The 24,043-nt window shown below is 41.9% G+C and overlaps 1 protein-coding gene across 8 annotated transcripts in view; it reads left to right on the top strand.

The window, feature by feature from the left end:
- The window catches only part of NRXN1 (neurexin 1), a 690,023-nt gene that overhangs the window by 244,236 nt on the left and 421,744 nt on the right, over window positions 1–24,043 (top strand). For 3 of the 8 annotated variants that reach the window (XM_023512125.1, XM_023512124.1, XM_023512123.1), the window contains exon 1: window positions 9,923–10,989. The exons of 4 other annotated variants lie outside the window; for them this stretch is intronic. In XM_023512125.1, coding sequence (XP_023367893.1) covers window positions 10,737–10,989 — 253 coding nt within the window. In that variant the 5' untranslated portion in view covers window positions 9,923–10,736. Of the gene's footprint in view, window positions 1–9,920; window positions 10,990–24,043 lie in introns of those variants that run through there. One more of the 8 variants, XM_012804046.2, reaches the window with a different exon arrangement.

Genomic DNA, 24,043 nt, shown 5'->3' with positions numbered 1-24,043 from the left:
AATAGTCCTATTCTCAGTATTTGACTCCTAAATTTTATTAAGGTGTGATATTTTGCAGCACACAGAAAATTAAAAGTTTGTCTCTCCCTTAAAGCTGAGGCAACAAATCCAGTGTTAATTGTTTAAGGGCAATGGAAGTTAAGACACTAGGAAAAAAAAATCCCTTTGAAATGTTTTTTGTTCTCTTTGATGAGGTGTCTAAAGCAGTCTTAGGGTAAACCAGTTTATTTGAAAATAATATATGAGGTAACCATCAGGTATGCTTTTAAAAAATCATCAAGTGTTTTTTTAAACATTATCATGTGTTAAATATTGAAGACCACACCATATGCCTAATGAAAGCGTCATTAGGAACTCATTAGTAGATGAATCTCACTTGATGTGTGGTTTATTTTATTTAGAATGCAATAGGTAAGTTCATTATTTTGCAGGCGTAATGTTTTCTGCTGTACCTCCACGCAACCAGGAACAATTCCATAGAGGTCTGAAGATCTACTAACACCTGTCAAGATAAACACACAGTACTCTGGGGGAATCATCTCAGCCACAGAACAGAGAAAATGTAACGGAAAGTAATTCTTTCACAAAAGGAAGACAGTTAAAAAAACACTGATTAATGATTTTTCAAAATGTCTCAGAGGTCAAATATTTCTTATATAGGTATCAGAAAATTTCCTGTTTTTAAGAATAAATGTTTTGGAGCCTATAGTACTCATTTTGAAGTAAATATTCCAAGAGACTTGAACTATTGGGATAATTATGCGATTGGAATTGAGCTACTGAAAGTTTTTCCAACTCCTATAGCTGTTCTTCCATCATCCATCCCAGAGAAATATGTTACATTATAAATTTTGCTATAGCAATATTATTTGAATTGTTATAGAGAAAATGGTGCCAGTATTTCCATTATAAAACCCTATAGTCAAGGATTTATAAGTTGGCTATAAATGTTTGTTCTGCAATTCAACTTGGCAGCAAGCATATTAGCTTGGTGATATTTTCTTTCTTTTTTTTCCCCCCCACAGAGTATGGTAAAGAAAGACATCTGTTTATAACACGAGCAGGGAAATATGACAGTGAATTCCATTACTCTTCATAACCAATTTACTTAGCATTTAAATTAAAATTCAGCCTCAATTTCCTATATATTTAAGGCAAGAAGAAGGACTCACCAAAACCCTACAAGGATAAACTGAAGAGAATTTACAAATAGCTTTGATACTTCATTCATTCATTGAGCACCACAGTAACATGAACACTTTATTCCGTATCCTGGTGGTTTCTGTTTGTCTTTTGCAGGTATTTGTGATAGTCTGTACTTGAGACACCAGCAGAAGTGTATCAGAGTTCAGAAAACTATCTGATAGATCAGTGGTTCTCAACCTTCCTAATGGCACAACCCTTTCATACAGTTCCTCATGTTGTGGTGACCCCCAACCATAAAATTATTTTCGTTGATACTTCATAACTGTAATTTTGCTACTGTATGAATCATAATGTAAATATCTGATATGCCGGATGTATTAGGTTATGTATCCTGTGGAAGGGTTGTTCGACCCTCGAAGGGGTTGCGACCCACAAGTTGATTACCACAGGTTGATAACCGCTGTGATAGAGGAGTATGTGTTAAAATTTGGTAGAGGAATGAATGGATGTTAAGAGAGGGGAAAAGGAGAAAAGAGTTTTGTAGAGAGAATAGTATGGTCAATGTCAAAGAAAGAACAAAAAAAGTGCAGTGTGCTTAAAGGGAGAATGAGGAAGAGGGAGAGGTTCGTGGGGCTGAAGCCTGGTGTGTTTCTGAGGGAAGTGGCAGAGGTTAAGATGGAGACAAGACAGGAGAGGGAGCATGGAAGCAGACTCTAAAGGGCTTAATCTACCATGCTGAAGAACTTTGACTTCACCGGGAGAAGCGATTTCATAATGGAACAGTTGTAACAATTTCTCTGTGGTACTAACATCAAAATATTTTCTAACAAATTGTATAATCTAATAACATATACATATATACATAATCTGATAAATCCCAGGCTAGATGAGTATTAGGTGATAGATCCCAGATGAAGGTATTTAGAGAATCAATTCAAACTGCATGATTCAATTCCTTTTTAGTGCATTCAAATGGTAATCTATGCTGCAGGATATATATTCATAAAGATGGAGCAAATTGGTTTATCCTCTAAATGCTCGGCATTCAGGAAATTAAGTACATAGTGAATGAATTCTGTTGTTGGTTTGAATATCTGTATTTACTACAAACTTGCAAATTATTCCTTAATCTTAATATCACACTAACTTGCCTTATAGTTATCCTTACAATTCTGGTTCTGTTCTCAATAATCTCATCCTTTTTTCTTCTGCAGAGATGGCTATGTATGATATCCTGTGCCCTGCAATGCAGGCACAGATCCAGGGGTATGTAGCATTGGTCTTTCCTATAGCTGCTGCTGGTTGGACTGGAGGTCTGATATGCCAGGACATGGAAGGGACTTCTTGGGTGGTGGTGGTGGTTGTTTTATTATGGTGACTATTTGGATGACCAGTATTAGGTTTATATGGAAACAAGTATTATCATAAACTTTGTCTTATTCCTGCTCTAAAAAAAGGGAAAAGAATAACTTATTCTAGGATGAAAGAAGAAAAGAAAGAGAGGGGGAGAGAAGAAGGAAGGAAGGGAGGAAGGGAGGGAGGGAACGAGAGAAAGAAAGTGAAAAAGAAGAAATGGAAAGAAGGGAGGGAGGGAACGAGAGAAAGAAAGTGAAAAAGAAGAAATGGAAAGAAGGGAGGGAGGGAACAAGAGAAGGAAAGAAAGTGAAAAAGAGAGGAAAAGAGAAGAAAGGAGGGAGGGAGGGAATGAGAGTATGAAAGAAAGTGAAAAAGAGAGGAAAAGAGAAAAAAAGAAAGGAAGGGAGGGAGGTAAGAAAAGAAAGAAGGAAAGGGAAGGAAGGAAGGAGAGAAGAAAGGATTGAAGTAAAGAAAGTAAGAAAGAGAAAGAAAGAAGAAAAGAATAACAATGTACATCAGACACTACTCTACATGTGTTATTTTATTCTATTTTGTTTATTTATGTATTTATTTTGAGACAATCTCACCCTATCAGTATGGGTAGAGTGATGTGATGTCATAGCTCACAGCAACCTTCAACTCTTGGGCTCAAACAATACTCTATCCTCAGTTTTTCTATTATTAGTGGAGACAGGGGTCTCACTTTTTGCTCAGGCTGGTCTCAAACCTGTGAGCTCAAGCTATCCACCCACTTTGGCCTCCAAGAGTGCTAGGATTACAGGTGTGAGCCCTCGTGCCTGGCCTACTCTACATGCTTTAAATCTGTCAACTTATTTAATCCTCACAACCCTACAATTATTAACAGTTTTTACAGATGAAAAAGCAGAGTTGAAATAAACTGCCCCAGGCACTTAGCTAGTAAGTGGGTAGAAGAACTGAACCCCGTGCTGTCTGAGCTCCTGCCCACAGCCACTAGCAAGGCTAACCAAAGAAGAGCTCAAATACAAAAGATGGGCAAGTAAACCAACTAGTCTTTTTTTCTTTCCCAACTGAAGTGAATTTACAGTTACTTTATAGGTACATGGTATGAGATGAGGACAAATAGTTTTTAATGGCACACATCGTGAAGACACATTTTAAAGATGATTTAGGATACAGTAATCTGGCTGCAGCTTTAAAGGACAAGCTAAAAAGAGGTGAGATCATCAGTAAGGAGCCTAAGAAGAAAGATCTCCATGTGTCGGTTAATAAAACCTGTGTCAAGGACCTTGACATTCAGATAGAGGAGTGATTCTCAAAGCCTTGTTCCCTTTGGCCTGCAGCATCAACATTACCTGGGAACTTTTTACATAAAAAAGCAAATTATTAGGGTTTTCCAAAGATGAAAGCAATCCAAACCAAAGCAATCCTGTGATTTAAGAACCCATCTAGTGGTTCCCCTGCAGATTCAAGTTAGAATGCCACAGACTTAGAGAAACAAAAGCTGGAGTAAGAATCTATTGGAGAGGTCGCCAACCTTGACTGTAGACCAAGTGTGGAGAGTTAGAATATGACTAAATCAAAAACTGCATCACAGGTTGTTATCTTTAGGTCTTTAGTATAAAAAAGTACATATGTATAAGTGATAAACTAAAATAAGTACATATGAATAAAGGATGGTAACTTACGTTTACTGAGTGTTTAATATGTATTTTAGAAACTGTTCTGTCCATTACTTACAGTGTCTTAGTGATTTTCCAGATAAGGAAACTGGGGCATAAGGGACCATCACACCCAATGTCACATGAATAAAAACAGTGGAACTCAGATTCAAAGTCAGTCTGCCACTCTAGCTACATGCTTCCCACTAGGTTATGAACACATTCAAATTAAAGGTATATGAACCTATGGAAAAATCGGCCAACACCACAGATTGGTTGAAAGAATTCTACACACAACATAAGACGATACCAACTGAAAGACAGCACAGTACTGAAATATGCAGTTATAGTGGCACCAACTTTTACACAGGGCATCATATATGAAATTTTTATTAAATAGGATAAAAGAAAAGATAGAGACTATAAAATACTTTCATCCTGAACACAACTAACCTTGATTTGAATAAATCTAGTCATGTTTCCCAAGTCAAATTTTACACCCAGGTTCTGATTTAATTTGAGTGAATGGGTGATTATATTGGTTCATATAGGGTCCTCCAAAATTCCCCTGATTTGTTATATTAGCCTGGAGGTGCTAGGTAACAGCTAAATTGACTGAATTTACAGATCTATATCTGTGATTGGATTGTGGGTGGTGGGAGATAAAAATATACCTCCAGATAAGTAATCACATCCATAAATAAACTTGACTTTTCTGTAACACAAGTTTATCATCTGAATAATAAAAGGTTTGCAGGGAAACTTCAGAGATGCTTTTGGCCCTGATATTTTTTTCTTCCTGTCTTTTATGCTCTTGTTCTTCTTTCTCATCTTTTCCCAGAACACCCTAAGGGACCTGCAATAACCCATAGAGGTAACAAGATCAGGGCTTATCTTTATAATTCGCCAGAACACACCCGTTTCTGAGTCTCCTCCTCTTGGCTCTCTCAGTTCTAACTCAGAAATGTAGGTAGAGGGGTATGTAGGGTCTGTTTGTCTTTTCTTTATGCTGACGCCAGTAGAAATGGGAAATGCAAGACTGACACTCTCCTCATTTCTAATTTTTAAGAGGTTGGTGTGCTTATGGGTTTTTGTATATATACACTTCCCCCTGCACTCTTAGTGTCTGCTTTTCTATTTAAAAAGCTTAATACTGAGCTGTAAGGATTTCCAATTAAGCTTAAGAAAAACATGAAAAGGTTGAAAGTGTCTGCCTGACAACTATCCTGTTTCTTGAGACAAAGGGTTGATTTTGGAATATGGAAAAATAATTTGAAATGACCTGTCCTTTTCAAAATTTCCCCACCTGTTCCCCCTTCTACTCACTCTCTTTTTCTGTCTCTATTTCCTTTGTTTTCTCCCCTCAGATTTCAAACCTGTTTCCCATTTCTTAACACTGTGGACCAACTTAGGCTGCCTTGCTCTGGTTCATTGCAAATCATGAGCTGTAACGTCAGACAGTTCACACCCAACTCTTAGGTTCTTTCAGGTAGATCTTAGTAACTACAGTTGTTAGCAGTGAACGAAGGTTAACCACTCTTCAAAGAGTTCCCACAAGTATAGTTCTTAATGTGTGCAAGTCCCAAACCAACTTCTGCTACAGAAACAGACATTTATCAATACGTAGGTGTAAGATTCCATAGCCTGCCCTAGAAGCTTCATGAGGTCCCAGCTCCATATTCTCGTAGGTGCCTGAAAAAAAAACCTTGTAAAAATAGGTTTTCCTGAAGCAAATATGACACTAATTCAGTGGCAGCATCCAGCTCACGAGCTCCTACAACTGATTGACAGAGAACAGCTAGGAATCAACATCAGTACCTGCCTCAGACTGTTTTTGTAATGATTAAATGAGCAAATACATTGACATCTCTCAGAGTCAAGCCAGCTACAAGTAAGTATTAGTTCTTACTATTACTCTGGAACCATTCCTCATGCTAGGGGTGAAAGGCGTGTTGCACTCACCTACTCTAATGAAGTAACAGTGAGGTGTGTCTATAAAACATTTTGTTAATCTAGATATCTTGCATAGTAATGATTTCACCGACAGAAGAATTCATTCCTTACTTCCATTACACCAATTAAAAAGGGAATGATTTTGCCAATGATAACTTATCTTCAGCCCATATTCTAACTAATGAGCAAAGTCAGATCAGGATTAGAGATGATAATTGCCCAAGCCTTCTAGAAGGCGCCGCTGGCCTCTGTGATTCTGACTGAGATATTGGAGGAGAAGTTCTTGATAAAAAGTCCTGGGGTACAGAACACCATTAACACATGTGTGTATCACATTGTCTATGCTGAAATTTTTGAGGGTAAATTGCAGTTCGCTTAATGCCATGATTCTGCCAACCATTCCTTCACCTACCTAAGAACAATTTGTCAGAAGATGCCTCAGTTTCCTTTAATCTAGATGCAAATTTCTGAGTAAGCACACACTTTATTTGCTTCATCCAGATTAGGGATGCTGTTGCTCACAATACTTTTCCCCCACTATCTGGACAGAGAATTTCTCCTGATTTCAGATAATTACAGCCATTTATAACAATATCGCAGCCTCAGTATCTCAGCATCCACCCTGGAACCTCCTAAATATTGCACAGGTGCCCTCTTCTTCTGGCTCCATTTTCTTTGCCTGAAAGACTACAGCTACGATTTCTTCTTTTGAGGCAGCCATACATATTTTCTCTTTAGCTCTTAAGACTCTGGTAAAACTAAGATTTCTGGCCTATCCTTTCCTTAACCCTGCCTTTATTTCCTAATGCCCCAGATGGTAAAACACGGGCAGAAGGGAGCCCTTTTCCCATTGAGTGCTCTTGGGAAGTTCATCAGAATCGTCTACACTTATTCTATTTCCCTGGCTCTAGTTTTACTAAGCACTTTCCAAAGTGTCAACCTTATCCTTTCTCAGTAGTCAAGAAAATGACAAATGCAGTTGATCCTTATTATTCACAGACACAAATTTACCTTCGTACTACAACTTATTTGTAAGCTGCGACGTTTTGGTGATCCTTAGCTGACATGCAGAGAATGGCCATAACTGTAAGCCCGATGCACACATCTCTTGCTGAGGTTGAACAAGACTCTGCTCCACCTTCTTATTTCAGCTCTCATATTATAAACAGGTACCTTATTTTAGGTTTTTCTAGCCTCACATTTTTCACATTTTTGTGTTCTTTATTGGTGATTTTGCTGTTTGAAACGGCCCTCAAGCATAATGCTGAAAGGCTGTCTAACATTTCTAGGTGCAGAAAGGTTGTGATGTGCCTTATGGAGAAAATACTTAAATAAGCTTCATTCTGGCATGAGTTAGAGTGCTGCTGGTCACAAGTTCAGTGTTAATGAATCAACGATGTGTACTGAATAAGGTGACTTTGCTCAGAAACACACAAAAAACAGGGTTATATACTGACCAGCTGATGAAAATGTTGTGGCCAGAGGTTCACAGGAACCTAACCCTATATGTTTCCATAGGAACAATGGTTCAGTATTTGCTGGTCCATTGACTTGATTTATGATAACTACCTTGCAATCTTGCATAATGAGAACTGAGTGTAGGTACTAAGAGAGTAGATATGTTTCACATATGCTGGGCACTCGAGGGAGTACAAATAAAGACTTGACTCCTGTCCTCTTCAGGAACCTACCATCTGGTTGAGGAGGGAGGAACAGATTGACATCATATATGAGGGTATTGGAGCACAATGCAGTGCTCCACATTTCTTATAGGTGGGAGGGAGCTGAAAGTCTCATGCATGCTAATCAGAGCACATATGCCAGACCTGTATGAGTGGAGAGGCATAATGACTTCATTGTAGGGAGCGTTTGATATATTTTAAATACTCTAACATTAAATATTGCATTATATCCTTTCTACCCTGTGGGATTGTTAGGAAAGATAGGAACATGACTATTTTATAATGGAAGCCACAGTGCCTCAGGGAAAGGCAAAGTAACTAATGTGATATAACCAGTAAATGGCCTTGTCAAGAGCACAGCACAGGTGTCCTAACTCTTAATGCAGTGCTCCTTCCATGCTCACACTGTGCAATGTCAAGTTCAGAATGTGGATCTACAGTCCTGAAAACACTGTGAAGATGATTGTCCTTTTCATTTGGAAGTTCGACTTGATATTTTTAACATGAATATTCATACGCTTATTAGTGAATTAAAATACTTATGAACATAACAAATGAAGAAGAAATGATCTGAGAATAAAAGCAGGGTCAGTGGAAGATGCTATATATTCTTTTTCTTTCTTCTATGAGCGGGTGTGAGAGGTCAGAAAACCTGGCATACTTAGGTAGTGGAAAGCGCACCTTCTTTAGCAAGTGTCAACTATTCCAATTAATGAACTACTGAGGAGTTATCTTTTTAGTAAAATCAAATAAACTTTGGACAGGAATGTGAGATTTGGATCGCTGCAGGTTTGATTTGAGGGGCTCTTGGACACTGTTAAATAGTGGTCGTCAGAGTCTCATGTTGACCCTTGGAATGAAGTAGTAATACACAGTCTAAACGATCACTTGGACGAGTAGCTGATTTGAATCAAATCCTCCCATTATTACTCTTTTTTTTAATAATACAGGACTTTATTTTTGTCAATAATATGTATTATATAGATGGTGAGATATATTAGTGAGAATTTGTGTGCCTGTTTGTTTTCTTTTGTGTTTAAATAGAATAAATGCACACACATGCACACACAGCCCAGCCACTAGACCTACCACAGTTTTTATTTCCTTTTGTAAAGCAAGGCAGTGTTCCCACATAGTCCTAAGTCCTGATGGCCAGCCTCCAGAGCCTCTGGTCCTTCTTTCCCAGTCCATTTGCTTTGCTAGATTCCTGTTCTTAGGTGTGTGTTCATTTTCCTGGTCTTTCAGCCAGGACACACACAGCTTTCAGTAAAAGAGGCTGTGTTTCAGGCTCAGAATATAAATGCTCTCTTTTCCTTGGGGGTACTAGATTTAGGAATTTCTGTTCCTCTATGCTATTTTCTTTATGAGACAGGATGAAAGAATGGCAGAATTCCACCCCAAGGAAAGATCATCACAATGGGGCTGCCACAGAGATCTCGGGAGATCTTAAAGATTGCTAAAACGTTGACTGAAATACAAGCAATTTCATTCATACCAGTTCTCTCTTCTCTGTCTCCTGAAGCTCTTCCCTTTCTCTCACTTTCTGCCTCTTCTCCAGCTGCCAAATTAACTCACCCCTTTCCCTCCTTGGGAGTTTTGGCCCCTTGAACTTCCACTGCCTTGTATGAGATACGATATTGCGATGGGAAGAAGACTCTTTGTTGTGAGCAATATGTGTGATTAAAAGATCATCAGACCTGATGCTTGAGTAGATGGTGTCAAGCCATATTTAGCAGATTGGGTTTAAACACCTGGTAGAACAAGTTTGGTCCAATAAAAAGAGCCGAATTCTTTCCCTTTTAAGAGCTCTGAAAACACTGGTTACATCTACACCACAGAGGTAGGGGAAGGGTGCCGTTTGCCATTGTCATTCAGATGGAAGGATCACCTGGCGGCGGGAGAGTTGCTTTTTAGGTGTTCCCGCATAGCTATACACGTGTCCCTCTGATGTGTGGAGAATGCGAGGGAGAAGCGAAACGGGGGCTTTTTGTGGGAAGCTGGACCAGCCTCCCTCGTTACATAGGCTCGTCCTCTGCATTGCATCCGAGCTTCGGTGATTTGCTGTTTGGAGACTGCAGATTTGCATAGAGCCCCTTGCTTCGCCAGCGTGTGTGGTTTTTCTTTTTCTTTCTTTCTTTCTTTTCTTTTTTTCTTTCTTTTCTTTTTCTTTTTCTTTCTTTCCCTCCCCTACTCTTGCGTCCCCCTCTTCTTCTCAGCTGTCTTCCCCCCGTTCCATTCCCACTTTCTTCATAAGGGTGCACTCTTGCCTCTGCACCCCTCGCCGGGCGTGAGTGTCAGGAGGCGGCGGACACGGAGACTGCCTCGGGAGCAGGCGATGCGCGCCGCTGCTCCGCGCGCTGCCCGGGGGAGGCTGGCGCTGGCGGGCGAGCCGGCCGGGGCTGAATGGAGGGAAGGGGTGCCTCGATTCCATGGGGTCTGCTGCTCCCTTGAAAGGAGGTTGGGCCGGCGAAGTGGCCTCCCCGGTTCCCCCACACAGAGCTAAATGGATTTACCTAGTGGATTCGCGGTGGATGGCTGTCATGTAGAAGTGAGGACCCTCCGGGAGGAGCTTTAAACAATTTCTCGTCTCCCCACCCCCCGGCACGCACTCTCGCCCGAAACTCTTTCGGAGTATCTCTCGAGAACCTGGAGCCCTGGAAATCTGGGAGCAGCCACCCGCTCTGTGCTCGCTGTTCCCCGGGGCTGCCTTCCCGGACAAGCCCCCGGCCCGCTGCATTCGCCTCGGCTATGTTTCGGATTGTTTGGGGTGCAAGGCACGGCGGACCCCAGGACCCCGAGAAGACTGTCCGAAGAAGGGAGAGGATGGGTGCCCTGGCGCGGTGAGGCGGCCGGCCGCTCAGCCCACCCCGCGCCGCCGCCTGCTCCCCCGCGCCCTCTCCGCTCCCCGCGCCCCAAACTTTGCCTCCCGCGGCGGCCGCCCCTCGGCGGGCGCCCCGCCATGTACCAGAGGATGCTCCGGTGCGGCGCCGAGCTGGGCTCGCCCGGGGGTGGCGGCGGCGGCGGCGGCGGCGCAGGGGGGCGCCTGGCCCTGCTCTGGATAGTCCCGCTCACCCTCAGCGGCCTCCTAGGAGTGGCGTGGGGGGCGTCCAGTTTGGGAGCGCACCACATCCACCATTTCCATGGCAGCAGCAAGCATCATTCAGTGCCTATTGCAATCTACAGGTCACCGGCATCCTTGCGAGGCGGACACGGTGGGTCTGCGATGCCAAGTTCTCGCGGGTTACCCCTCGCTCCCCCCTGTCAACCCTGCACTCGCTTCTGGGCTCCTATGGCTCAGAGAAATGGGAGCTGGAGGAAAGGGAGGTGCATTTGTGTGTGTTGGTGGGAGCCGCTTATCTCTTTGAAGACAATAGAAAGGGGTTGGGGGAAGGCGTCGTGGGTGTTTGTGGTGAGGGGTGGGAGGGGCGTTCCCTGTCGAGGTGCAGGCAGAGAGAGATGTGGGCACTTATTAAAAGGACCAGCTCCGGCTGGGCGGCTGGGCCCCTCGGGAAGGGGGCGTCACTCGCCAGAAGGTCACTCAGTGGCCGGATGGGGCTCCGCGCGCAGTTAAGGGACCTGAGCGCCAGAGAGAGGAGGGCTCTGCAGAACCTTTTGTCTGTGCTGTATGCGCTGCCCCACCTCCTGCCCATCTTCCCTGGCCTGGGGGAGGGAGAGATTCCAGCCGCACATTCCTCCAAAGTGTGCCCAGACTGCAGTGACAGCCAAGCGGTCCAGTCCTGGGACTCACTCAACAGGAGGCCAATTCCTTTTGCCCCACCGCTTCCCTTAATTGGAGAAGCTAGGAGGGTAACCGAGGCACCCTCTCCAGCGCAGGGCACCCCTTGTCAGTCACGGAGGGGACTGTGCCCACCATACTCCTTTCATCCACTCCACACATAGATCAGTTGCCTTTTCATGGTAATCAGGCTGAGTTATTTTCTAAATGGAACCGAGAGAGGCTTAACCGTGCAAACCTATCTCCCTGAGGATCCTGTCTGAAGGCTACTGGGATAAAGGAGGTCCTGCTTCCTCCTTCCTCAGTGTTTGGTGCTTTCCAGGGAACGCAAGTGAGTCAGTATTGGCTGGGGTAAGCCGGGAGGTCTACCTGGAGGAGGAGAAGGACGCGCTAAGGAAGTTATTCCGAACCAGGAAGAGCAGAGTGAGAAGAGACTGACTCGGCAGGTTTCTTCTACAGAGCGGCCGGCAGTGTGAGGCCAGGTTCCTCCAATCTTAAGAGAAATGCTTATTTCAGATTCTCTGCTCTGCCAAAAATTAAAGCATCAAACTGTTTTTGAGTTGTTCCCCACACCCAACCGATTTTTTTCTCCTCTACTGTAAAATTCACTTCTTTAGAGAGCAGAGTGAAAGTTGTGCACTCTTCTTCACATTCTGTAACCCCCTTTCTTGCAAGACCCGTTAACCTTTCCAGACTTGCTTCGGCTTGGGATCCCTTGCCCCTCTTCCTGTGTAGTTTCTCCCTGAGCAGCTTCTGGTGCTGCCAGGATCTAGCCTGGTAGGAGAAGCCATAGCCTAGTCTAACCGGAGAGGGACCAAGTCGCACTGGCAACCCGGCTTTGGGAGTGGAATAGAGCAACACTTCATCGTGGGTTAGGAATTGGTTCCTTCCTCCTTCCCCTCCTCCTCTCTCAAGAGTGGCTGGTAGGGAGAGAGGAGTGATGCCACAAGCCCACAACCCGGGACTTCTCACTGCCAAGTAAGGGAGAGGAGGTCCCCCTGAACCAGCAGGGAGTTTCTGGTGATCTCACCACAAGCTCCTTTATTCCAGGAGCTTGTTGCTCCCTTTACCTGGGTGCACTTCCAACCCCTGCCCTGACTTTGTGAGGAATTTGGAGTCCTGTGGGAGGGAGGCAAACCGGGGCTGGGTGGGGAGGACAGACAGAGCGTGGGTGGGTGCGAGGGGGCGGGGCGCCTAATTGCACCAGTGGGAACCACTTGGCTGAGAATCTCCTGTGCACGGCAACTTCCCCTTCTCCGAGTGTCTGCCTCTCCCGAGACAGAGGCTGCGGCTGCATGGGGACAGCGCCTGGGGTTGTGGACAGGGACAGCCAGGGGGCCCTGCAGCAGAGACCGCACTCCTTTCTTCTCACCACTGCAGCTTCTGCCCCAGTTAGGCGCCGTCTGCTGGTGTCTACAAACATTGCTTTCCCTCCACAAAACAGTGCTCGTCTCTGTGTGTGAATGAAAAGAAAAATCAGAGGCAACTATCACTGAAAAAGAGAAAGGATGAGAGGAGAGTGGACAGAATGTGCAGAGGCAGCATTGGTTTCGTTCTTGGGGGTCAGCAAACTTTCTCTTTTCTTCCGAGCTTCCATTGTGTTGTCACATTTGTGTGTTTTTAAAACTCTGCCCGCCCTCCCCACACTCGGTCTCTTGGAAGAGGCTTTCTCTCTTTCTGATTCTTTTTTATTTTTCAGTCAGAGGAACAAACTTAACTGTCAGTAACCACCCTACCCCCCATCAAAGAAAAACCGGGGTGTGGACTTTTAATACTTCATGTCTTCCCTCTTTCGAAAAGAAGGAATATTAACTCTATAGAGAACAATCAAGGAACGTTAAGATGAAAAATAAGCCTCTCAGAGTGTGGGATGGAGGAATGAGGTGAGGTGGGAGTGCAGAGTGTCTGGGAACCAAGCAGACAGGGTGGTGGCTTAAAGAAAAACCTAATGACAAAGAGGTGATGTTGAATTTGTTGGGTCAGTAAGCTCCCTGAATATTCAGCTAATTACTGGGATCTCAGAGCCTAAAAGATGAGGGTGAAGGAAAAGCACAAAGGTAAATGACAGTGTGATTAATTCTTAGCTGAAAGTCAAGACAGGTAAAAATGATGCTTAGTTCAAAATTGGAGCCTTTTGCAAATCCATAGGTGCACAAATGAACCAGCCTGTAAGGCTGTGTTAGGATTTCTGGGAATCACATTTTTTTCTCATAAAAATGTGTATATGCGTGAACGTATAAAATGAAAAAATTGGTGTGGTGTCTTTTAAGGAATAAAATAGCGGCTCCTGTGTTTTGAAAACTGCTGGGCCAACTCTCCAGGTTCATTCTTCTTCATTTTCTCATCTTGCCATGCTTCATTTGCACTATTATGAGGTGTCACTTACAAGGTTTGCCGGGTGCAGGCGGTGCTCCTGGCTACCCTGAACAGCTTTGTGCAAGCTGACCCAGTTGCAGAGATGATGAGGAGGATATATTTTTTTAAGTGCATATAAGAAGCAGGTTTTGAGAACATTGCAGGGCCCTACTTTATTTGCGTGTACTTAAAAACATAAATGGTGAAAATACCTCTGTAAAAACAATGATTGTTTTTTCACTTCCATAGAGAACTGTGTGACTGTAAATGATAAAATGCAAGCCTGCTGGTGATTAAGAATGCCGCTTACCACCACCACGAGTCCAGAATAGACCAGTGTGCTCGGCCGGTACTGCTTTTATGGTGTGCCATATGTGGGGAGCAGAGAATGATGTCAGTGCAATGCTCAGGTTCCCATCTCAGCTCCGGCTCTTCTAAGTGCCTCTGCCTACTTCAGAAAATTAGCTTAGAGTCTCTCAGTAATTTCAGGAGATGGAGGAGAAAGCCATCACAGATCTGAGCACACCAGTGCCAGCATTCTCCTCCCACAAATATGAGCTCCGGAAATTATATTGCCATGATGAGCTTATACTATGAGAGGGCAAAAGGGCTTCCCCAGAAGGAAATGTTAATAGATTTTAAAGTCTGGTTTGTAATTGAAGTTACCCAATGGTGTTATGTAAAGATAATAATTATAACTTGAATTTATAATGTGTCTCTTTCTGAGGCACTGTGACTGCATATACTAGACTTGTAAGAGGAGTGGTGTGTTTCTCAGAAAGTTTGAGCATAATTTTCCGGTAGGGATACTGAGGCATCTAACAAACCATGGAGCCAAAGCATGGAGCCAGATCAGAATCAAAGAGGAATTAGAATCAAAGTTTCATGGCCCATAGCCCCGAGCAATTCCATGAATTGCTCAGAGGTTTTGAAAGTCGAATTAAGAAGGTCCTCCATGGAGTTTTAATGGTTAATTTCTTGCAGAAGAAATCATTAGAAGAAGCAGTCCAGAATTTTGCTTCCAGTATCCTTTAACAATAAGTCACACTGTAAGGAAGGTTGATTCACCTCTGTGTCCTGCAGATCACTTCATTGATGCTGCTGAAGAGGTTTTTGTGTTTTTCTGATGTTTTTTTAAGAGACAGGAGATTGCTGTTTGACAGGATGATCCCGTTACCCTTTTTGCTGGTTTTGAGAGTTAGCAAAACCTCACACAATATTCTCTACATGGAAGACATATTTAGCTATTCATTGCTGATGTTAATTAGACGGTAATGAATTTGCATGTGTGACCCAGCACATTCTTGGTTATGTTTGTTCTACTAAAATAGATATTGCTGTTCGACACCTTTTCTTTACTTCAGCTTTTTGGACAAAAAATTTGTTTCCTTAAAATGCTGTTTGCAATAAAATGGGCAGATAATGTATTTGGTGGACTCTTTGAATTAGTCATAATCCAAGTAATGTTGGCATTCTAAAGTCATTTTTGATAACCACAGTCCTTAACAGATTTATTCCTAAAATTGTTTACTCACTCGTTGACTAAATGTACTGTAAATGTCTTTAATAGGTGTAGACATTTTGTGTGTGGGAAGTAGGTTCTCTGGAAGTCCAGAGAATGATGGGGCTAATGAGAGCAGGGATGAGACTAGAGGAGGCAAGTATCCCAGGCATGGCCAAGCTACCATTAGAAAGAGTCCACTCTAGAGCAAACAAGTCCACCTTCTCTTTAAAACAAGTCATCTCCAAGCATGCATGCAAAAAGGCGTAAACTTTATGTACATGTAGCAACCATCTTGGAGTTAACAGGAGATGATCTGATAAAACCATCAAAATGTGAATTTTCCCTACTTTTTGTTGTCCTTTGTTATCAGTGTTCTAGAGAGAGCTTGTAGCGCAATTGCTTTCCACCAAGTTGCTGCATGTACTTCTTCTCACAAGACATACTTTTATTACTTTTATTTTTCAAATAGAGATAACATTTGTTTTAAGACTGGAATTCATTGATTTAAATTCACACGGCTGTATAAATAATTGAGGCAGCTGGATCTGGCGAGGACCCTTCTCAGAAACATGATCTATGTGAAAACTTGACCGTTACCATTCACTAGCATTGTGTAAACTCACTCAGCTACTTCCCTTCCCTGGAAATGTTGTCTTGATCTATAAAGTGAAACTACAATAAGTTATATTGCAGTGAAGAATAAATAAGACCATGAATTTTTAAAGTTCCCAGACTATAATCGGCGTCCAATAAAATTTTTTTTTAATAATTAAAAGAGACTTTATAAACACTCCTCCCTGCAGCCCATGCTCCGGTGGGGAGGGGGAGCTGCACTCATTCATCTGACCTCTGTGTAAGCAAAGGCAGCTCTTCTTAGGATTAGCCTCTGAGAAGAGAATAACGCCACCCGATTTGTTGTACATAGAGAAAATCATCCTGATGCTACTGTTGTCCATTTCCATCCTCTGCCTTCAGGGGACGCCTTTATACTACTGTGCCTCTTTTTAATGAAAAACATGGTGTTTGGGGATGGTAGCAATCCCAGTAATAATACTGAGCATGGCTTTTTACATTATTTCCTTCGTTATTCATATGCTTGTTCTCTCTCTCTCTCTCTCTCTCTCACCCACCTCTAAGATCCCTGATGCTCTTGTTTCCCCCAGAGCCTTATTGTGGAGGTATCTTTGCAAAGATGAAATTCCAGTCCCTTAAGTCATCTATTTGTTCTCATCATTGTTTAGGGGGTGACTTACTTAGGTGCACAGAGCTACAGTGTGGGGTGCGGCTCAGGGTCCACTTTACCTAGTACTTGCCTCTCCACCGATGTCCCAGCACCGTCACGTAGAAGGGCACCTGCTTCCTTCCCTTGGTCTTTTTGTCACGCTCTGTGTGGGGTGCAGAGCATTTTTCCACCCAGAACCTTGTAATAGCCTTTTTAAATATTCTAGTCTCTCACAAAATGCAAGATTTTTTTCAGTGTTGATCACATAACAATGCATTCCCTCAAGCTTTTGACAGAACTGAGCGAACACAGCTATCTTTTAAGTATATATTTCCACAGTGCCTTCATGTAAAGTGTCTCATTTAATCATCAGCACAACCCTGGCAGGGCTTCTGATCATCATTTTGCTGACAAGGAAACAGATTTAGAGAGGTGATGATTCTGTCAGGGTCACTTAATTAATAAGTAGCCACAGAACTTTTGCTTTTCGATGACAATATGATAAGAGGCAGGATTTTGTCGGGGTGTGGGGCGTGAAAGACACCACATTTGAATTTAGAAGAGCTTCATTTTGTCCCTCCATCATCACTTTCCAATTCACTCGCCCCCCATTATTGCTTCTTTAAGAAAAAAAAGTAAAAAATAAAACCTAATTCGCTCGTAAGAACTGTAAGAATTTCAAATCAATATTGATGTGAAATTTTATCTGCATTCCAGTGCAAGAAATTTTATCGAATGTTGCATTGTGGTCCTGAGTCTGTACATAACAAGGAAGGTGGAGAAGGATTAATGTATGAGGTCCCTTCTCAAACTCAGCTGGAGGGGCTATACTCAGGCATGATAACAAATATTATTAATCAACTCATAACAAGTATACTAAAAAGCTGTAAGACTAGAAGATGATGATTTCTGTACAGACTTCCTTTTAAACACCAAGCATATAAAAGTAGATGAGAAGACTCTACTCCGTTAATGGCGTGGACTTAATATCTGTGAGATTTGTGAATTCTAATTGAGGCAGTATAGAAAGGTGTTCCTCTGATGTGCTTTCAAGGTAGGTGGTTATGTACATATTACATTTTATATAAACCTTCTGTGAGTCTTGTAGCCATTTTTAAATTCAGAATATAGGATCCTAGGGGGCCGTGGGATCTCCAGTTTAAGTGTGTTATATAATGTGACCTAATTTTTTTTTAAAGCAAAGTTGTAAGCTTTAATATGTTCACGTATATGTTTGGTGATTTTTTAATTAAATAACTAAAACTGGCAAAAGCATATATGTATGAAAATTAGCAACTAGAAAGAAAGAAAAAAATTAAGCAAACAGCTTTTGAATATGTGGTAAAATACAAGGCAGTGACATTTCCTGATTTGGACATCAGTTCTGCACGATCGTTTCCAGTGTCTGGGTTGCCAGTGGACTAACATTCGTGTGGGTAATTTATTCTGTGTTGCAGCCTGCCTGGCCTATTAGTTACCGTCTGGGCATCATGGCATACTTCTCTAGATGACTACAGGTTTGAGAGTTGCCTAAGAGAAGTGGTATTTTGGATGCTTCTTAAAACAGATAATTTTGGATTCTGACATCTCTAATTTTGCACTGCGACTGAATTATCTAAAGTGTGGATAGTTCCAGAGTATAAAGCACATCGCTAAGGGTGATTATGATGCTGTTCTAAAAAAATACATGAGGGGAAAACGTGGTACCCACTGTCACGATACTCTCACACTAATGATTAGCACTTGGATCTGGGCAAGCAGCGGCGCATTTTAAAGAAGTGTGTAGTTTTTTGAGAAACTTGATTTTCAAATATTTCAAGGTATTGTCTTTGTTAGTTTAGTGAGTGCTTTAGTTCGTATCCGTGTCATTTTTTATGTAGTTATCCTTTTAAATTATCAAGTAGGTTATAGTCTGGTTTAGAGAAATAATATAGAAGCCTGACTAATGTAAGTACTTCTGGGAATTTATGGGTATAGAGACTGGACTTTGTATTTGACTGACAGGGCATTGCTTCATAGCCTGGTTCCTTTGTATTTCATACTTATTTCTGAAAATCTCATCATATTGGACCATTTATTCTGACATAGTAGGACAATTGATTGATTTTCCAGATTATCTCTCTCCAAAGTTGAAATAGAGAAACTTTCCTCAACACTCAAAGCTACATTTTCTTGAAGTCCACAGTTAACATTTTCAGAATTGCAATGTGCTGTATCAGTCATTTTTCATGTCTATTGTCAAAGTATTAACATATGCTGGAATAAGATGAATAATGGATTAATCTCTGTCAGCAAAGTGGTTAATTGGACATGCTGTTAAATATGCAAATAATGTATTTGGTTTCTCTATTCATTCTTTTGCTTAAGACTTGTCCCAAGTGAGATACAGAGTTTGTTTTTCTTTTCTATTTTTTTTCCTCCGCAGAGACAAGGTTTTACTCTGTCACCTAGGCTGCCATGCAATGGTACAGTCATAGCTCACTGCAACCTTGAACTCCTGGCCTCTAACAATCCTCCTGCCTCAACCTTCCAAAAGGCTGAGATTATAGGCATGAGTCACTGTACCTGACTGAGATACACAGTTTTTGATGCTGCTTATAAGTTAGTATACCATAATCAAAAGTGGAACATGGCTGGATGGGTTCTGATAAACATCTTCCTAATGTTAAGATACAAGGTACTGAGGTCTGGTTGCTTTTCTAAGAACTAAAACATATAACAATGGTCTATTTGTACTTGCAGGTAATAAGATTTTGCCTCAGTAATCTTCTTTTTAAATGCAAAACCTTGCATTTTCTTTTTATTAAAATAAATTAATATTCTAATTTTCTTTACCAAAGAAGTAATTTAAATTTTGGTTTATAGTGAGGAAGTGTCTAAAATATTGTAGGATCACTTCAGTCTCCCAATTCTCCCTAGTAAAAAAAAGGCTATGCAGGGAAAAAACGAGGGCTATGTAAAATGGTGTGAGTGGCCAACTAATTCATTGGTTTATTGCACAATCAATCGCTTCGTGTTTATGACGTGCCAGGTACTGCTCTAAAGTCTTAACAAAATGACGACTTAGTTAACTCTCCCAACAACTCTGTGAGCTAGGTACTGTTACTCTTCCATTTTACAAATAGGGATATGGAGGCATAGCAAAGTTAAAATATAGTCAAATTTAAGAAACTGAAGTCATGAAGCCTGGACTTACACCAGGAAGTCCATGGTTTTAACCTCTACATATGCTATCAGTAAACATAATTTATTCTGACTGAGGATTTTGTTTTTTCTAGCTTTTTTTGCCTTTGGTTCCTAATGGACCCTCTGTGAATGATGATCTGGATATACTAGTTTTCAACAAGTCATTTCTCTGAAGCTTTAATGCTTTACTCTTGGCTTCCAATTGTTGTTGGGCATGGTGATTCTTCACCACCCATGGCATCCAGAGGCTTCCGTGTCCCTCCCTTCCTCATCACTTTATTTGTTTCGACTGATTTATTAATCTCAGTCGACATCTTTACCACATCAAGGGTAAAGGAGTGATTGATTTAAGATGTTTATTAACTACTTTCCTTCTAGTTGGCAAAAGCATTCCCCACCAAATTGATAATCTGCTGTGATAATAGACTAATTTGCAAGTGCAGCCATGATTCACAATTAAAAGGAAGCAGTGGTGATGAGTTTGATTATGTGACTATGTTCTCCTGAGATGAAAGAAAGCCTTCTGTAAATGGTTAAATAAAATTGTATGAATTCTGAAGGCAGGATATAGAAAAAAGACTGACAATTCATAAACTACTTTGGGTGTTTTAATTTTAATTATGTTTTCCTAATTATGACTTCTTGAAGATTTTAAAAGTCAAATTGTGTTTTTATATGTGCATGGTACTGTATGGCTACATAAGGAATTTAAGCATATCTACGGCTTATTTTTAATGAGTTTTGAAATTAAGCTGTTAGTTGGGGCAACATTCAGAAAGGAAAGTAACTTCTTTGAAGTTTGAGTCTCTTAACTATGGTTTTCTTAAATACTCTTTTGTGTCTTCAGTTTAACACCGCTATTTTCATTCAGTTTATTAGCTATGATTCCACACTTTCACTCAAAATGACACTGCTGGAATTTGGGGAAACTCCCTCGTGAGTTAAAGTATTACTCTTAAAGTTCTCATTGCATCCACTATCTGACCTTGAGCAAATTTCAAAACTTCTCTGAGCCTTGGTTTTCTCCAGGGTAAAATAGGGCCTCTGTGGGGTTATTGTGAAGACTTGCTATGGTGTAAACATCTGGCAGAGAATCTGATAAACTGCTGCTATTCCTCAGTGGTAGGTGAACCTCTCTCCAGCAATGAGTCTTTTTTGCTCTGGAAAATATCAGAAAGGAGTGAAGTTAGTTATAAGGAAGACACCTCTGAGCCTTGAAAATCAGATTGCATTGGTTGACTCTCTTAAGTAAAGACAAAGGGTTGAAATTGAGATCCTTTTCTGGTGTCTGATTCATTCAAAAGAGGATGACACAGATGTCAGCAAGAGGCTCTTATGTAGTAAACCAACAATTTGTATCCTCTTTGTCCTTGTGGAAGTTCAACCAGGAAAGCACAAGTCCGCACTGTGAAGGCCATTGCTGCATCCCAGTGTGCGGTATGTTTGTCTGTTTGTCTTTTGTTTTTGTTTTTGCTTTTTCCCCTCTTTGAAAATTTTTTACATTTTAGATTAGGCCTCCTTAAACTTGGGTGTGGAAAGAGAGGGCAGAACTGATGAGGAAAGACTTAGGAATATGATTGTACCTTTTTTCCCCCTCTTTTTTTGCCCAATCAGCTCTGAAAATGTCAGCAGACGCAAAGCTATTACCTGGCTGTATTACAGCTGAAAGAGATTTCCGTAAGAGAAATTGTGCTTCCTGGCCCAGAGTTGCTAATGTCGCTTCTTTTATTGTGGCCACTTTGATCCCAGAGCCAGACACTAAGAGTTTAGCAATTAGATAGAACACAAGCATTTCAGAATACTAAATCAAATAAAGATGCACAGAACCTGTAATTGAATCACCTATTATTTTAAACACAGCCAGTTTCTTAAAATGAATGATTGTTTTAACAGTCACTTAACATTCATGCTTGAATTTACATCAGTGGGGGTGATATAGGCACTCTGAGAAGGAGTCACTTTACAGTGTCCCATCACTTTCACTCTCCAAAGTTTGAGCAAAGTCTTTGGGGTGATATCTGCAGTCAGGTGTCACTAGGATCAGAGTACTTAGTCAAAGCAAAATGCGTTTAAGACAAGAAGCTAATAAAGTGATTATCCTTATTGCTCCTCCCCCAAAGTTTACTATTGTAGTATGGGGGTGCAAGCAATAAGTTTAATCTGTGAAAACATGTAACTTGAATTTTCTCCTAAATACCTTAAAATGAAGGTGATTTTCTAGGCAACAGATAATGGCGAAGTGTCCATGGAGAAGACATGACTCGGCTCCTCCGAGGCCAGCATATGAGTCTATGTTCTACCCCACACATTCATATATGCCGTAGTGTTTTAGAGAATCAGGAGACTCTTTAGATGGAGTGCCTGCCATTTGGTCTCCAAAGAAATGCCTTGGCAATATGTGCTAGGGCCCAGTGGGTGTTTAGAAATCAGAGAACACTTTTCAGCAAGGAATCCATAAAGGCTTCATGAAGGAGGTGGACCTTCATAGAAACGGGGAAAGATGGGTGTGGGGGTGAGTAAAGAGCAAGGCATTCTCACATGAGCAAATAGCACGAGCAGAAAACACTGCTTTAATGAGTGCCTTTGTAAAATAAAGAACAATGCAATGAGTTCTGTTAGTAACTCAGACAATTGGGTCTGGGGCGCTGAGCCCCAATTTGGGCCTCTTTGTGCATGTGTTCTATTTTCCTCAGATGTGAGACCCATCAAACAATATAATTTTTTTTTTTTTGTACTGACCTTAGGGAAAAACAATATAGAAGAGACCATATTCTTAGTTCAGGTGGAGAACGCAGTGCTGTGCTCGCTACACATTGGCTGGGAGCTCCCAGACAGGGCCAGACAAGGGTACACACAGACAAAAACGCTCCCTGAAAATAGGGCAGGGCTCCACGTGTCCCTTGTGGATGCCCTAGTGACCTCAGGGTGAAAACTTCCTGGGTCTGAAAAGAGAAGAGTAAAGGCAAGACGTGCAGGGAGCTTTCTGTTTTTACATAATTTCATTCAGTCGGCCTCCTCATTCACAATATGCAGATATTTAGGTTATTACCAAAATGTGGGTGTTTACACACTCTGCTGGCAAATCACTGCTTCAGCTGTGCCAAGATTGCAGAGACCAATCAATCATCAAGTGCTTATCAAGTGCCTTCTGCTCGGAGCAGCATGCTGTTTGCTCTCTCCCAACAGTCCCTGAAAGAGGCCTGCAAATGCCTTCTCTGCTGTCTCTCAAATTCAGCTTCACCGGCCTCCTTTGCTTTCCTTCACATACACCTTAGGGAGGCTCTGCCATGTCCTGCAGCAGCCGGAGGACAGGTGAGGCCCATCAGCCCTTCTCATCCTGCAGCTGCTCTTCTGATGCCCAGAGCCCACATGTGTGAATGGGCTAGCTGGGCACACCTTCTTCATCACAGGTTTCTATAAGACAGGGACAGATGTCTTTCTAGTAGTTGGAGAGATGTCTGGTTCATTTCCATTTTCACATTTGTAGAGCTCTTCTGGTTTACAGAATAGTGTATTGTTTTGTAGTCCATTGATTCCACAAAAAGCCTGTAAATAATGTGATAGTTTTATTTTTCATTTTGCTCTATTTGCCCTAGGGCAGAATAGATGCCCCATTTTGAAGGTGAGAAAGCAAAGTGGCCTGGTCACTTTAAGTGGTCTGACTTAGTCAGAGGTTTATAATGTGCCGAGCTGGAACTTCAGCCTAGGAAGCTGCTTCCAGTGTCCGGTGCTCTCTCTGTGCCCACAGAGGTGAGCACAGGTTATATCCTTAAAAGGTCCAGGAGAGGTGCAGACAGCAACTCTTTATGGATTCTGTGAAGGGAACACCGAAAGGGCCCAGTCTCTATGTACCTGCTGGAGTGGGAGAAAATGATGAAAGGAATTGATGACCCTATATCAGTGATTATCAACTGGTGTGTCGTGGCACACTGGAGTGCCAGGAGAAGATCTGAGGTAGTCTGCAAAAGTGTTTTTTTTTTTTATTTTTGTTTGTTTATTTATGTATTTATTTATTTTTGAGATAGAGTCTTACTTTGTAGTCCCTGTTAGAGTGCTGTGGTGTCATACTCACAGAAACCTCACACTCCTGGCCTCCTGAGTAGCTGGGATTACAGGTGCCCCCCACAAGGCTCAGCTATTCTTTTAGACGTGGAGTCTCCCTCTGACTCAGGCTGTTCTCAAACTCCTGAGCTCAGGCAATCTGCCCCCCTCAGCCTCCCAGAGTGCTGGGATTACAGGTGTGAGCCACAGCGCTTGGCAAAG

The sequence above is a fragment of the Otolemur garnettii genome, unplaced genomic scaffold (assembly GCF_000181295.1).
Source record: "Otolemur garnettii isolate 467f Iridium unplaced genomic scaffold, OtoGar3 scaffold00024, whole genome shotgun sequence".
Classification (NCBI taxonomy): Eukaryota; Metazoa; Chordata; class Mammalia; order Primates; family Galagidae; genus Otolemur; species Otolemur garnettii.
This window is presented reverse-complemented; position numbering and strand designations above follow the sequence as displayed.